Source organism: Dermacentor andersoni, chromosome 11 (assembly GCF_023375885.2).
Source record: "Dermacentor andersoni chromosome 11, qqDerAnde1_hic_scaffold, whole genome shotgun sequence".
NCBI classification, from domain to species: Eukaryota; Metazoa; Arthropoda; class Arachnida; order Ixodida; family Ixodidae; genus Dermacentor; species Dermacentor andersoni.
In genome coordinates this window covers 121,159,485-121,176,478 of record NC_092824.1, presented here as the reverse complement: position 1 = coordinate 121,176,478, position 16,994 = coordinate 121,159,485, and the positions used below count along the sequence as shown (strand labels likewise).

Genomic DNA, 16,994 nt, shown 5'->3' with positions numbered 1-16,994 from the left:
TGGTTCCATATACTAAGCAGCTTAGAATAAATGGGCCCCCATCGCCTACTGCCCGAGGTGAGGCCCTGGGCTGCAGCCCCCTTAGCCCCCCCCCCCTAATCTAGAGCTGATTATGGGGATATGCTGCGTATATTTACGGACATAGGCCAGGACCTTTAACACAGTGTTTCCCATAATGTCCATTACGGTCGCAGCACACGCTGTGTGAGAGATGCAACAGACAGAGCGACCATGCATCAAGAACAGATGCGTTGTGTGCACACGTTACGTGTACTCGCACTTGTGCGGAAGTGTAGCATACTTCTCAATCTTCTAAGCCTTCCGCCAAATGCAAGTGCCTTATTAAGCTAATTGAAGTTTTCAAAGCAAATTGCGTCAGAAAATTCGTAAAGTACGATGTACACACGAACTGCTGATGCGATAGCTTCGGACTGCAAATCTAACATGGAAAAAAACAACTCTGTTACGAGGAAATTCAAAGACAAAGCATCAGTCAGAGGACAAATATTCACGTGTATCTCAGAAAAAGTCCATCTGGGATAACCTTGGGATATCCATGATAGGATATACGATACAGGTCCATGTGCGATATCCTTGGGATATCCGTAGTAGTATATCCGAAACTGGACGTCCTGCCTATGTCCTATTTATATCCGATAATGGTGCATGGGCATTGGGACGTGATTCGAATATCCTATGAACAAAGTGCTTTCGCTGAACACACACACACACGCACGCACATAATGAGACAGGGAATGTTATAGTCAAAGCATGGACAAGGCGCGCACGCAGACGACGGTCGTGGCTCACCTGGTCGAGGATGATGCGGCGCCTCTCGCGTTCTAGCTGCTGCTGCTCGAACTCGTCCAGGGAGAAATCCTCGTCCATGGTGCTGCGCTGGCCAGAGCCCAGGAGCGCCCAGACACGGCGCCAAAGGCCAGCCCTGCTGTGGGCCCCGTTGGCGCTTTGGGACGGCGCCGCCGGCTGCCGGTCGAGTGGCGGCTGCCGCCGAGCGAAGCGCGGGCGCTTGCGGCTCTCCAGGCTCGTCTTGGGCCGCACCCGTCTCAAAGCGGGCCGCACGCGGGGCCCATAGATCGCGGGGTTCCTGCGAAGTGATCGGGGTTGCTTGTGACTGGCCGAGCTGGTCACTATGAGCGCAAGCAAGCTGCGGAGACAAACACTGCGATTTTGCGCTGCGTTTTTCGCCACCAGCTGCGATTTCCGCAAATGCGAACTTCGATTGAACGGGCGCGTGCGTAGTGTAGCACAGACATCTGACACCCGAACAGGTCGACACAACAGCAATAGAAAACAAAAAGGAAAAATACTATCCAAGGATGCATGCTTTGGGAGCCGTGGTATTTTGTGGATATATGTGTTCTGGGTTGAGCTCCCCTTACCACCGTGTCTTACGCGGGAGCCAGTCGGTACTTCGAGCGCCGCTTTATCAAACCCCGTACAACATCTACGTCCTCGGCCAAAGACGCGCAGTCTCGATGACAGCGCCTCAAAACGCTACAGCTGCCACGAAGGAAGACTGCGATGTTAGGAATGGCCGTACGGAGTGACAACGTGCCAGCTATTTCAGCCCGCTGCACGTGTTCCAATCCAACCGGACGGGGCGCACTTCAGAGAACTGCGGTTAACCGTCAGCCACGTGGCGCGGGGTCAGCTCAGGGAAGTTCTCCAGGGGAGGTAATTGGCGGAACCTCCCCATGAGCTTTTCGAGAAACCAAACAATGTGCTATCCGGCCGCGTCAACAGGGACGGCTCAGAGTTCTACGAAGCCCCTCTGACGTCGGCTCCGGACCACTGAAACCTGTGCAACACGAGTATGTGAGCCCGCCTCCTCCAAAAGGGCGGGTCATCTACGGTGACGTCGAACGATGACTGGACGAACGTTTCCGTTCGCTTGGAATCAAGGGGGGGAGCAGCGTTTGCAGCGTTTGCCGGCTGCTAGGGCGTGCTCGTCGTAGTGAGCTGTGGGCTCGTTGTCATGCTCGAAATGTACTAGTGAGCTGTGTGCTCGTAAGCTGTTTGCTGTATGCGTCGTCTTGCGGGCGCCATTTGGGAGTCACGCTACACTGTCGATGTATGTCTTGTCGAAGATGTAAATAATGTAAATAAATCCTGTTCACCGAGTTCCTCTCTACGACCTTCAACTCCTTCAAATGGTGCTGAACATAATACAAACGTTCGACTATACACGATGGCCGGCAGCACCCGATAACGCGCCGCCGTGTCGTGCTCGACTGATTTTTCTCGCGTGATTTAAGGGCGCCAGAAACCTTCGAGCCATGGAAACTGGAGCACGCCCCGCCCTCCAGCACATATCCCATGATCGGCGCGCAGCGCGGTTAGTGCGCTAACCCGCGCCGGTAATTGCCGTTTCCAAACAAGTTGGCAGCGACCGTGTCTGTATACCACGGTGGCTTTATTGTTTTCGGCAACAGCGCTGTCAGCTGCGGGCCGCCATCCAAGGCGCTTTGCTGTCCGCGGGCGACATTCGATTTGACTGGCTCACAATAGCGCAGCTGCATCATATTTACAAGGCTCAGCCAAGCTGGCATATTAGAGTCCGATTGAAAAAAATAAATGTTCAGATCCCACTCACTGTGGGAGTATGCTTTGTTACGCGGAGCATTTGGCAGGTACCTGGCTATTCGGCATTGTTTGGTGTTCCGCAAAACGATACCACGTGGACGAACGCGTTTCTGTAAATTGAGTAGTTGTGCGTACGTGGGTCGCGATCGTACGTGAGTGTGACAACAGCAGCCCGACAACCACGTTGTAGACGTTTGCATGATGGCAGTGGCATAATTTCTACGCCGGCCGTTCGACGAGAGCCTACGGCGTGGTGACTGTTAGGGTCCGCATAGGTATTGGGCGAGCGAGAGGAACACGGATCTAGACGTCATCAGCCACTACCTAGCTGTTAAACATCCGTACGTATACGTATCGCTATTTTCATGTGGTGTGTGTGAGAACAACGACCTTCAACTCCTTCAAATGGTGGCAGCCGCGAGATCGTCCGACGACTCTAATAGCGAGAATCATGGCGAGAACGCGCCCCTTACCAGCGTGCCACTGGTACCACGTGCGGTTTTTAACCGTTGTGTTAGACTGCGCAACCTTCGGGATCGGTCCACGAAAATGGTTAGGCACCCACTCACAAGAAGTCGCGGCGTTCCCATCGAAAGCTGAACGCTTTAAAATAATGGTGGTTTCGCCCGAAAGCGAATCATTTAGAATGTAGTACGGCTTAACGTTGCGCATTCACGGAGGTGACCTGGCACGACGCGAGGCAGCGCCGAGGCAAAAACCAAGCGTATACCACAATGCGTGATGAACGCCGACGTTACAAGCGTCGTCGCCCCTCAATGGTGCACTGCACGTCATGTGTGGCCGACAGAATAGCGTGGGCGTTTGTCAGCTCCCAATGCTGGTAGGGCAGGCACGGTCCCGAACACTGGGGACGAATTACAACGAATGATCGAGGACCTTAACCGAGAAAGCGTAACAATGGGGTTGAAGCAGAAGACAAAGGTAATGTACGATAGCCTGGCAAGGGAAATGGAATTTAGGATCACCAGTCAGCATCCGTACAGGAGTACGTTTATCTAGGTCAATTGCTCACAGGGAGCCCTGATCATTAAAAAAAAAAAAAAAAAATAAAAGAATTAGAATAATATTGGGTTGGAGTGCATACGGCAGGTATTACCAAATCCTGACTGGGTGCTTACCACTGTCGTTGAAAACAAAAGTGTACAATCATTGCATTCTACATGTGCTAAATATGGAGCAGAAACTTCGAGGTTAACAAAAAACGCTCGAGGACAAGTTAAGGACCGCGCGAAGACCGATGGAACGAAGACTGTTTGGCGTAACGTTAAGAGACATGAATAAAGCGGTGTGGATCAGAGAGCAAACGTGGGTACCCGATATTCTAGTTGACACTAAGAAAAAAAAATGGAACTGAGCAAGCCATGTAATGCGTAGGGTAGATAACCGGTGGGACATTAGAGTTACAGAATGAGCACTAAGGGAAGGGAAGCTCAGTCGAGGACGGCAGAAAACTAGGTGGGATGGTGAAATTAGGAAATTCGCAGGCACAAGTTGGAATCGCCTAACGCAAGACGGGGTAATTGGAGATCACAGGGAGAGTGGACATAAAAATTATCAGTTTCGCCATAAGGGGGAAGCAGTGAATGTGATAGCAACATATCAGAATATTAGACGAAATAGATTTCATGAGAGTGGCTTGTTGGGCTAGTTGGTACATGGTTATACTAGGAGAATGCCAGCAAACTTGAGAGTAGAAAAAATCGAACGGCAGACATAGACAAAGAGACGGGAAGGCGCCTTCCTGTCTCTTTGTCTATGTCTGCTTCTCGATTTTTTCTACTCTCAAGTTTGCTGGCATTCTCCTAGACGAAATAGGCTCGTAGCTGTATACTGGCGGTATGAATTGGAGTAAACGTAAGCTGACCAAGTAATAACAAGTGTTTGTGCTAGGGGTCCTCTGTTTGAATCCTGCCATCTAACAATTTCATTCATGTTTATTAATTAGATCCAACGTCTTTCTTAGCGACTTTACCACCACTTTTTTGTATTGGGTGTGCTTCAAACCTCCTTCCTGGGCTGATCCCGGAGGTAGTGCACAGCCGCGCCAATAACATTGCATCATTTTCACGTTTGACCTCTGTTGTTGTTTCGCACTTTTATATTTAGGTCTGAGAAGATTTAAGATAAAAGGCATACGCTGTCAGTGTTTTGTTTCATGACATTTGTTTTAGGACTGCCATTCTCAAGATGCTGATGAATAAATTTGTCAAGAATATAATATAAAACCTGGTATGGGCAACCGTGACAGAATGGTGTGGCAATATAACCCGCTTTTACTGCATGTCATATGGCATGGCATATATCTAAATATATACGGAACCTTATGGCGACGGCAAACATTCGTTTGGAGCGTTCATACAATTGCTATCCCAATAGAATAGGCTGATGTGGTGGAATGCTACTTAGCAGAACTGCTGATGTGCGCGCTCACAACTCATGTCACCAGCACGAAAGCCAGAACATGGCTCCGGCAAAGCGTGGCGGTGCGTCCTCGTGGCTTCGTTGCTTTTGCAGCCAAACGCATTGCGCGTCTCTTGAAGACTTCCAATCATATATGTTCTAGATCTCCACGCGCGATCCGCTCATGCGCCGCAGCATTATGCGCCTCGAGTGCCCACGTAATTGTTAAGCAGTAACAAAGTGAAGCCATACGCAGTCACTCAAGAAAATCAATCTCATTCTTAGTCAACATAAAGGAAGGTGAACGCACAAACTTCAGGGCGTGACATACGGGATTCCGCGGTCACCGAGTGAGACGTGTTCATCTTTGCTTGTTATGTTGCTTAATTAAGTGGCACTTCAGATTCCGCAGAAGGTTGCAAGGTTACAAGGGAGCAAGCACCGAGCATTATTCGTTCCTGCTTGTCACAGCAAATATTCTTCTGTGTATAGAATTCAAAATCTGTATATCTGTTTCGCTGATCTTGGTATTTTTTTGTCGATTGCTTTCGTCGTTTTGTTCACAGCTTCGTATTATCGTGCTCTAACATTTCTCGGTATACGTAGTTCTCTTTTTCGCCGTCTGATTTAGTACATTTTCAGCTTGCCTGACGATACCTCCAATGTTTGGGCGGCTTTCTTTTTCTTCTTCTCGTACATTTAATTTTCTTGGTGCACTACATTTGCATGTGTTTTATATGAATCGTTTCCCCTTTCTTTATTCACTTTCCCTTACTTTCGTACCTCTAGCTGCACAAGTTTTTTTGTGATTGTACTTGCTCACGGCTAATCTTCTGTTCATTTTCTGTTTACCTTTGTGGGCAGATAACTTGTTTTAGCAACTTTCCTAGCGATTCTCACGTATTGTTCGTGTTTTTCTCCGACTTCCTGTAGTGAATTGACCTTGGCTCTTGATCGTAAACTGTTCCTTTTCATAATTGTCGTTTTTTATGTCACGTATTTTTTTCTGTAGTTGTATTCTTAATTCTTCTTCAATTTTTTTTAGGCGTGCGCCGGAGCTCGCACCTTAGGGTCCGTGGGTATGGTAAATAAGGAATCTATTCTTCTTTTTCTTCTTCCTAATATTATTATTCGTATTATTCGTGTACACACAGACAAACACCACGCAGAGTGCGAGCACTACAGACGAGAATCTATAGTCCCGTGATTGAGGGAAATTCTAGCACAGCTTTGTGAACCTGGTATTGAGCTGAATAGCGCATGAGTCGCGACCACCGTGGCCAAAACATTCTTTCGAAAATAAGAAATCATTGAGCGCTGTTCGAGCAGGTTGCGCCGTAACGCGGATTACCACGATGCACGCAAAATATTGCTGCTGTAAGAAAAACCGCAAGCACGTCCGTTACCAAATCACACATGCGCAGTCTTTCCCAAATGTTTAGCATCCAATGCGCGTTGGTGGCGCATATAAACTGACGCCTTTACTGCGGTTGCCGAATAGCGCGAGCAGTTGGGAGAGGGACTGCATGCAGTGCTCTCCTCCTTACACTGGATCCATGTTGGGAAATACGGTATATCTAATGCAAAAGGATGGACAGTTGGGCGAGTTGGTACGGTAACATGATTTTGGCTTCTAGCGCGAAGTGAAACACGGACACAGAAAGGAGCAGACAGGACGAGCGCTAACTCTCAACTAAATTTTAATTAAAACGAGGAACATATATATAGGTGATTGCAAAAACCGCAGCATAAGAACATAAGAAAGGTTGCAAACCTTTCTTTGAAGACACAAAAATTCTTTCTAGACACAGATGCCAAACCACGCGGGAAATTATCGAGGCTTTCCACATAAAAAGATTAGGAGGCACTTGCGTCAGTCATGCTTCGTTGTCTCTGTTAGATTGCGAATTTAATTCAGTACCTTCGCAATACATGTACTAATCTGAAGTAATTTTTGTTCTTTGACTTCCCTACCCCCTGATATGTTTAACTGATACTTTTTACCTTGTCACGTTCTTATGCTACGGTTTTTGCAATCACCTAGATATATGTTCTTCGTTTTAATAAAAATTTAGTTGAGAGTTAGCGCTCGTCCTGTCTGCTCCTTTCTGTGTCCGTGTTTCACTTCGCGCTAGAAGCCAAAAATCATGTTACGGTATATCTACGTGGGCGAGTCGGTGCATCTGCATTATTTCCTAGAGCGAGAACGTCTTTCTTCTTTGTCCTTGTTGATTCGTTCGCGCTGCAAGTAATAATACGTATTCGCGGAGCACGCTACGCTATTCCAGCGGTATACGACCCAGTGGTGTGCCCCCCTTCGAATTCTTGGCAAAGGCCGTTCACACTCCTAGCTTTCGTTGTACAATCAATTGCGAGACTAGTGCAAAGCTCAAACCTATTATCCACGATATTGCTTGATTGTGACGAGAGAGAGTTTTACTCGCAGGGATGCGGAAACGCGGGCAGATAAGAATCGACCTCCCGGCTGCCTGCAGCCTTGAGCTTTCCAGCAATGCCGTTCGACGTGGTCTGCGGCTCCTCGCGTTTCCTTCCAGCTCCGTTTATTCTGTCAGACATTTGTGAGAGCAATTGCAGTCAGTTTGGTTGTTATTCCTCTCTGACCGAACAGAGTTGTCGCGGTGTTATGCGCGCATAGAGGTCACGGGCTCCGTTCACGGTTGAGCCAAGGTGGGCGGGGACGAAATTCCAAGAACGCCCCACGTTACAGTATTACACCATTGCAATAAGAGGTGAAAAAAAGAAAGAAGAAATGTGTACGTTGAGCAGACACGCCGGCTAAGCCTATGCGTCAGAGAAAGACAGAGGTAATATAAGTAAACATGTTTAATAACGACTTCGAAGGGAAAATGGAGCACAAGACGGGGCAAGCGAATAGCACATGCACTGTCTCGTCTTTTGCACCGTTCCCTTGTCGCCTTATTCCAAAATAGCTCAGATTCAGGGGCCAATAACGCCGCCTATTCTCGCTATTGTTTCGCGAAGGACGGTTATCGAAATTGGCCTATGTACTGCAGTTAATGTGGGGACCGAAGTATAGCGCGCAGTTGTGCGAGCGTTGCCAACAAACCGTGATGATTTCCCACATCGCGCGAGATTAATGGAAACCGTGATCTGTTCCCTGTTCGCTGGCATGGCAGCCACGATCCGATGACGTGGTTTTGGTCTTCGCCCTTCAGCACTATAGAATAGGCACATATGTGAGGGCATGCCTCAGCGAACGCGGGACACGCGGCTTCTAAGAAACCACGTGTCATTGCATTGTGCCCGGATCCCACATTTTCGTCCTTTTTATTGCCTTCCTCCTACAGGAGCGAGGAGTAGCCAATCGGAGCAACTTTGCGTTTCCTGTTAAACAAACTATGTATCTTCACTCCCGCGCCACCATCAGAGTCTCTTATAATAATAAGAGCCCCTCGCCGCGCAGCTGCTATGCTGTATGCCGGGAGTGAGTGCGGACTTCGGTACTGTTGCGTACTCCAGGGTAGCGTATCGTACTGCTGCCGAGTTGTAGCGACGCCTGCCTATCGAAGCTCGACCGACGTTACTATTGGGTAGCGTGGCGTTGTTGGCGGGCTGCAGGCATCCGGTAGACCATGGCGACCGGGCAAGGACGAGACGATTTCTAGTGCGAAATTTGCACGGTTTATTCAAAGGTTAGTGAAAGAAGATGAGAAGAGCATGAAGTGTTCAAAAAAAGTACATTTTAGAGCCCCTTAAATAGACTCTCTACAATCGTGGGAGGGATCTTGCTCCCGTCGACGTCACGTGACAGGGACATAGTCTGGCTTGTCAAAGGGCGTCCCGCCTCCGGTTATAGCGAGCCTGCTGCAAGGTGGAGGGCGTCCCGCCTCTGGTTATACCAAGCCTAAGGTCCGGGAATTGCAGGCGCGTGTCTTTCTCCTTTGGGCGTTGCTGGTTCGCGGAAGTTCCCCTGTAGAGCTTGACAGTTCGAGGAAAGGGTCCCTCTAAAGTCGCGCGCACACACACACACACACACACACACACACACACACACACACACACACACACACACGCACACACGCACACGCGCACACGCACACACACACACACACACACACACACACACACACACACACACACACACACACACACACACACACACGCAAAAGAGGCCTGTAAACACTGCGGGGCTTCCGCCAGACCGGCAGACACTCGAGATGAACATGAACACATCATGAACACATCACAGTCGACGACCATGCTTAATTTATTTAGTATGACTGTGTTAATAAGTTTATGCGGCCGATAATACTACTATCATTACTTCGTATAGCCGTCCACTAATTTGCTATCGCAATCAATTTCGGGGGAAACTGCAACTTATTTTTATTGTTAAACACACGTCCTCGTACAAATTTCATCCGCGAAACGAAAAAAAGTTGTAGTTTCGCCCAGAAGGGAAAGCATCAATTGCGATAGAAAATTAGTAGACAGCCATAAGAAGTAAGGATAGTTGCTTTATCGGTAGTATAAACTTGGAAACATTCGCTTACTAACTAAATGAACAAGCATGGCGTCAGCGCCCACAGGCAAACATGAACACATCACAGTCGACGACCGCCGACACTCGCTGTCAAAACGTTGGCGTGAGGAAGCGCGGTAGCAGCGACGGGCGAAGTGACCTTCGTGCTGTCCATCGCTTCAACGCAAATTGAGCGGCGAGAACACAACACGCACGAAGTTGTGAGCTGTCTGCAGGTCGCATATTAAAGATAGGGCGCGCGCAACCGCGCTTGGCCGCGCAAAGTACGCAGTTGCTGCCGGAGTAGAACGCCACCCCCTCCGTGCTGACTCCCCGCTTTCCTCTCTTGCGAGCGCAGTATTGCGCCGCAATCGTCGGGCCCCTTTACCCGCGGTCGCGAAATACGCAGTTGCTGCCGGAGAACAACGCCGCCCCTCCCTCCAATCCCCCACTGCCTTTCACGCGACGGTAGACGGCGCGTTTCCTCTAAGCTTTTTTTCCTTGTGCGCGCAAGATTGAGCCGATATCGTCGGCACCCATCTCGCGTTTTCACTCGCACATGCGGCGCGCGGCGACGGTGTTATCGCCCTTGGACTTTAAACGGAACGTCACGGCGATGACGACGCCGACGGCAAGAATGCGCCTGGTGTGTCGCAATAAAACGCTTGAATTTTTTTCCTTTTCTTCTACAACAGGTCAGTACGTGGCGGCGGAAGCTGCGAGGCAGGTGGCCTGACACGAACAGTCACGGGCGACAGCTGACCTGGCCGAGCACCACTCTCAAGGTGATGCGCCGCCATGTGTTCAGCGTTACGCAGCAATGCGAGCAGAAGACGCTAAATACGGGTGATCGTTTAAAAATTTTCCATAGTTAAAAATGATCCCTCTGGCAGATAACATAATTCTTGTCCTTCAGCTGGATTATTTGAAGAGGCGGACATTACTAGCACGAGAAATACAAATTAAAACAATTAACATATTTTCTCTAATTAATCACTTGATCATTTTATGGCACATATTGCAATTTACAAGTTGTAGGCGTAAGTTTGCAAGACGTTTCCAATTGAATGAATCCTCAGGATGACACCAGTTTCGATATATTATTTCCCAAATTGCATAGACGAAATACATAGGCGTTCCAGTTGTGCTTTAATGCAGAAAAGCGCGTTTTGTTAAAAAATAGAAGTGGAACAATAGTCCATTTTTACAGCGAGTTTGCATGCCGCATACCTCCTAACCCGCGTCATTCTGGAAATTCATTCCAAATAGATACGCCTTGCAAAATCGCCGGCTACAATTCGTAAATTGCAATATGTGCGTTGAAGTAATTACCGAAGAAGCTAATTAGTGATTTTCTTGATTAGTTGAATACGTGTTTCCATTTCTCGTGCAAGTAAGGTCCGCCTTATCTCCAACAGGCGATATTAAAGATTAAAGCTTGAATATGATCACCCCGTATAAACAACAGAGAAGTCTGCACGAGGTACCATACAGTTGGCGCACTTTCATCGCCATGGTGTCCCACTCCATCTCTGCGGACACGGCATGCGCTTAAATGATCGTGCTTCGGGTGGGGTTCTCGAGAACGCGGATTCGAGGTCGGCCTCGAATCTCTCTCACATCGCCGCCTTGCGCGGAGCCGTCACGTCGCCCGAGGCCGCAGTCTGACAGGCCCACGCGCCGACGCCTCTGAGCGACCGCAAGGACATGGCGCGCCACGTCGACATGCGGGGGTGATTCGAACGCGACCCGCGTGCGTTATGTGCGGGCGGAAACATTTCGAGCAGAGACAGCGCTTCGATTCGCTGCCGTTTGTTTCTCAACCTGGGAGCGACTCGGAGACTCGGTTATAAGCTTCAGGTGCGATTCGCCATTCCATTTATCAGTGGAAACAGTGAATTTCATAGAAACTGAAAACAGAAGGTGATTGTGAAACCGATGCAGCCACAAGCGACAATAAAGTTGCGTCGCATAAACATATATACCACTGGAAATGTTTAATCGAGGGAGCGCTATCTTTCTAATTATTCACTTAATAAGCGCGACGTACGATAGAAAATTATCGTTAATGTCGAGAAAAAGCAGAGTATAGTGTGTCGTGATGAGCCGATATTCTTCTATTTTAAAGCGATATTTTTCCTGGGGAGCCTTTCCCGGTTTTCTCTGGGCTCGCAAGTGATGTGAGCATTAACACCGACTAAAGCGGAGCAGCAAAGAGCAGAATAAGTGAAAGAAGCCACGAAACAACGTCACGCCGCCGTTGTCACACCGTCCTGCCATCGTCGTGATGGCGTCGTCGTCATACATCGTCGCCATGCAAACGTCGTTACCCTTTCGTCACCGTCGCCTGACGCCAAACTTCAGCTGGATGAAGAAATAAATAGCAGTGCGAGTAGCTGTGCGTATGGAGTGCATCCCAGACAGCACTCAGAAAACTCCACTGATAAATGTAATGGCCAATCGCACCCGTAGCTCCGACAATGGCGAAGAAGGGGAGGAGGGGCGCATTGCAGGAATAGTGTCCTGCAGAGACTGAAAGTGCCTTCCATGGGAATAGGGCGTTCGGCCTGTGTTGTGTCACGCTCCAATTTTGAACCAAATGACAGCACATTTTTTTAGGACGCGTCAAGCAGCCATAAGCAACAGAAACAATACACACGTCGAATGAGGCACAGATTCTGCCTGCTTGCGCGGAGTTTCGTGCGACAAGTGACAGAAAATATCCGAGTCAATGCTGAGTCAATTCACCGCCAACCACATAGTACGAGGTCGACATACACAGGTATCGAAACGAGAGCGGGCTGCTTCCTAATCTTGCGATATTTCCGCTATGGTACCAGTAGCGATGTTCACCCACATAATTGCGTTTGCTTGCTCAAAATTTCAGAACCAGTCTCCTTATGCCGAGAATGGGCTGCAACACTAAATCGATCATGCGCTGCGAGGGATTCTCCTTCACGGTGGAAATCGCCCAGCCAAAGAAAGTCCAGCGGAGGTACGTATACGGGCTAGAACACTGCAAATGCAGGCCGCTTTTTCAAGCCCGGACCCGGCCTGAGGCCGAAAGTACTATGCGTTGGCCCGCGCGACTCCGGCCCGGTGCTTTTAAACCTGGCCCGTACCCGGCCCGGCCCCGTTCTGTCCGACCCAACAGCCCTTGAGCCTATACGAAGCCAGATCGTGTTCTCGGTTATTACGGCGAAGCTGTTACTGTATAGTTGGACGGGAGTTTTCGTGTCCGCATGCGCGGTGCACACACAAAAATGTAGGCCGCTCCCGGAGACAGTGCAAAGAAGCGGGAAGCGCACAGTGTGCTGATTTTCCAAGAGGCATCACATGACGTCATCAGGTTACATCCTCACTTGACGAAGACGTCATCATGTTACGTTACATCTGACGCGATGACGCCATCAGATGACGTCATCAGGTGATATTGTCACGTGATGATGCTGTTATTCTCGTATATTCGAATTACAATACGAAGCTTTATCATATCTGCAGTATGTAAGCCTTACTTTATGAATTTTCTGACGCAATTTGCTTTGAGAAATTCAGTTCACTAACGCACTTTCGCTTGGCGGAGGGCCCAGGAGAACGAGGATGTATGCTGCACTTCCGCACACGTGTGTGCGCGCGTGACGCACGTGTGCACGTAATCTATCTGTCCTTTATGCGTAGGCGCTCTGCCCGTTGCGTCTCGCACAGCGTCTGCAGCGACCGTAATCGACATTATGGCAAGCACTGCCCAAAAACCGTGTCTCTACCTAGCGGCAGCGGCCACTCAGACAGACCTTAAACTGCAGCTGGTAAAAGCTTTGTCTGAGTTACTGCATAACAGAAAGATGTTTTCTCGTATATTCGAATTACAATACGAAGTTATCATGTCTGCAGCTTGTGTGTTAGTCGTACTTTACGCATTCTATGACGCAATTTATTTTGAAAACTTGAATGAGGTCATTAAGGCACTTGCGCTTGGCAGAGGGCCTAGAGGAATAACCTTGCATGCTGCACTTCCGCACATGTGCGTGCGCGCGTGACGTAAGCCGCTTGCAATGTTGGTGGTGCTTGTCTAACGCCGGTCGTGCTTGTCTTACGTCGGCGACAGCTTTGCGGCCGTTCCTGCGGCGAGCGCCGGAGTTGTCCCTCGTAACCGAGCGAACGAACACAGCGAATTAAGGATGAAAGCGAACGCGGAGCGCAGCGGCGTATGAAAGACGGCGATAGCGAAGAGAGCGCGAGGGGGAAAGTGGAGGAGGAAGGTGTAGCGAAAGCGTGACAAGAAAAGCGTAGTGCAAAACGGGCTCTGCTTCGACGATGGCTACGAGATGACGCCAGAGTGTAGCGCGCGTTAGACATATGGAAACAAAGCGCTGCATGAGAGGTTCTCTGTCTGCGGCGGCTGCTGTCTGGCTGCCTCGCGCGATCTCCCGATTAGCCAGTGTAAGATCTGTCGGACGATCTCGCCGCTGCCACCATTTGTAAGGGTTGAAGGTCGTAGAGAGGAACTTGTGAGGAACTAGGTGAACAGGGTTTATTTACAGTATTTACATTTTAATAATAATAATAATAATAACAATAATAATAATAATAACTTTATTTGCATCCGACATACACAATGCCGGAGGCGGACAGAAAAAGCTGTCGCATTGCAGCTTGACATGGCCGCAGGCCCCCTCACTGGCAACTTCACGTAGCAGTCAGCAAATTATAAAATATATGTGAGTTATAATCAGCACTCACTGAAATCCATGCATACAAAAAGATAAAACTCATTCCATATTCAGACATCGTTATACAGATTATGTTATACAATTTGAAGTTATACAATTAATACAATTACAATTGCAATACAATTAATACAAGTAATACAATACAATTTGAAGTTATACAATTGTGAAGTGCAAACATTCAGCTTTCAAGACACTGTTTATCCATACAAGAACGCCACCAGAGACCAGCGCACACAAAATGAACCGCAAAAAGCGCAGATAACTCCGCAGTAAAAGTGCAGCAACATGCGATACATTTACACAGTCTAGCGTGACTCCTAAATGGAGCCCGCAAGACGAAGCATACAGCAAACGAGCACACAGCTCACGAGTACATTGACGAGCACGATGACGAGCACGCAGCTCACGAGTACGACGACGAGCACACACTAGCAGCCGACAACAGCCACTTATAACAACTTCGTGTTCCCTAGATCCCTAGGTGAGGCAAAAACGTTCGTCCAGACATCGTAAACAAGCCGCCTCTCTGCGGGACGGTTTACACACGCACACTTCCGCACACGCACTTCTTTGCGCGAGGTTCACGGTCCGGAGCCTTGGGCCTTGTAGAACTCGGGGCTTGTGTCAGGAAAGGTGCCTTTTATTCCCCGAGCTGACCCCCGCAGCGTGGCCGTCGTGGTGTCCATTGTCTTGCATCCCCGTAGCCAGGTGGTCGAAGGGACACAAGCCCCTTCGTAGAACTCGGGGCTTGTGCCAGGAAAGGTGCCTTTTATTCCCCGAGCTGACCCCCGCAGCGTGGCCGTCGTGGTGTCCATTGTCTTGCATCCCTGTAGCCAGGTGGTCACGCCCGACCCCAGCCGGCGCCTCTAAATTCCAGAGTTGCCGTAGTCCGCAGTTCTCAGAAGTAAGTTCATGGTTGGTTAGCGCTGTCCTAGCTGGTTCTCTGTAGGGCGCCCCCACCGCGGGTCGATCGAAGCACGTGCAGCGGGCTGAAATAGCTTTGCAGAGCAGTACCCCTGCAGGCCGTTCCTAACACCAGGCAGTCGCGCCACACTTCCCTCCGTTTGCAACGTGCCGCATAAGACAGGTTGTCCGCGCCAGCCAATATATCGCGAAACGAAAACACGTATAGAGCTGCGCTCAGATTTCGCATTATAAGTATCGTAAGCGTCGGTGCATATTTTTTTGTTGTTGTAAAGATACTGTCATGTAATTAACGAGCGCCGGGTGGTCTTCAGTCTGCATCAAAGCAGTTTTTTGCCCTGCGTCTCCTCTTGCTGGCTACTTTAACTGTGAGAGAAATGAACATTTCATTTCATAGCTAACTAAACACGCACAAATTATTATTCCGTTATTTGGTATGAAAACACACATATACAATGGACAGTGACGAAAATAGTGAGTGACCAGGCTGGCAACAGCCACCGGGAGTGGCACGACGCCTGCTTACATTTAGGGAGGAATATATAAAAAAGCACATCCATTGATCACCATGCTCGTGTTTTAAAGTGAGGTATTAACGACCGTACTACATTTTCTAAATAGTTGTGCGGCAGTATGCTGTAGCGAATGCATAGTTGAACACTTTCGTACACACCGTCAGTCATTTCATCTCACTTTTGAATCGCATGTAATCGTTGGGATGTACTGTGATGGAACGGGAGCCTTGTAAATTTGGCGCGAATGTAAATTTAGATATGCTGGTGTATTGGCTTTCAGGGATACCATATACACGGTCACTAGAAGTTTCTTTTTTTTCATGAAAATGGAATTGCTGATCCGCAAGGTTAACGTGCACGTGCAATCGTATTTTCACATGGAATGATGCCATGTTGATTGCTTTCTTCGGCTTCATTATAATGGTTATCAGTCTTTCAGTCTATAATTTAGGCATCCTTGCTTCGCAATATGTGCAAATTTGCACTTTCTCTACTTTTGCTTCACTGCAGTGCGTGTACAACGTAGGCAACGTAGTTGTTTTCCCGTCGGATTGGGATCATCATCATCATCAGCCTGGTTACGCCCACTGCAGGGCAAAGGCCTCTCCCATACTTCTCCAACTACCCCGGTCATGTACTAATTGTGGCCATGTTGTCCCTGCAAACTTCTTAATCTCATCCGCCCACCTAACTTTCTGCCGCCCCCTGCTACGCTTCGATCCCTTCTCTTGGAATCCAGTCCGTAACCCTTATTGACCATCGGTTATCTTTTCTCCTCATTACATGTCCTGCCCACGCCCATTTCTTTTTCTTGATTTCAACTAAGATGTCTTTAACTGGCGTTTGTTCCCTCACCCTGTCTACTCTCTTCTTATCCCTGAACGTTACACCCATCATCCTTCTTTCCATACCTCGTTGCGTCGTCCTCAATTTAAGTAGAACCCTTTTCGTAAGCCTCCAGGTTTCTGCCCCGTACGTGCATGAGTACTGGTAAGACACAGCTGTTATACAAGGAAGAAAGGAAAAAGTGGACAAGGTATGCAGGCAGGTTAACCAGTTTAGCTTAACCGGTTTGCTACCCTACACATGGGAGCGGGATGGGGGAGGATGAAAGATGGGGAGAAGAGATAGCTCATAACACGGCACACACATCGTTAGTTACAGTCTGTCACTCTTGCGCGGTACGTGACATCACTGTCACAGCCGCTTGTCCAAGCCCGTCTCCTTCATAAACCGAAGTAGTCCCTTCGTCACCTTCAGCTGCGATGTCTTCTGTCGGCGATAGGTGAAAATAGT

At 48.8% G+C, this 16,994-nt stretch overlaps 1 protein-coding gene and 1 long non-coding RNA gene across 4 annotated transcripts in view; one reads left to right on the top strand and one right to left on the bottom strand.

Annotated features, from left to right (window-relative positions):
• The window catches only part of LOC126539319 (uncharacterized), a 361,484-nt gene that overhangs the window by 307,167 nt on the left and 37,323 nt on the right, over positions 1–16,994 (bottom strand). The window contains exon 2 of one of the 3 annotated variants that reach the window (XM_050186109.2): positions 811–1,105. In XM_050186109.2, coding sequence (XP_050042066.1) covers positions 811–888 — 78 coding nt within the window. In that variant the 5' untranslated portion in view covers positions 889–1,105. Of the gene's footprint in view, positions 1–810; positions 1,106–16,994 lie in introns of those variants that run through there. The other 2 variants (XM_055075507.2, XM_050186110.3) reach the window with 2 other exon arrangements.
• Positions 1–16,994, top strand: part of LOC129386962 (uncharacterized) — a 59,668-nt gene that overhangs the window by 27,873 nt on the left and 14,801 nt on the right. Inside the window, exons 2-3 of the long non-coding RNA XR_008614304.1 lie at positions 10,225–10,314; positions 12,417–12,524. This is a non-coding gene — a long non-coding RNA (uncharacterized lncRNA). The remainder of the gene's footprint in view (positions 1–10,224; positions 10,315–12,416; positions 12,525–16,994) is intronic.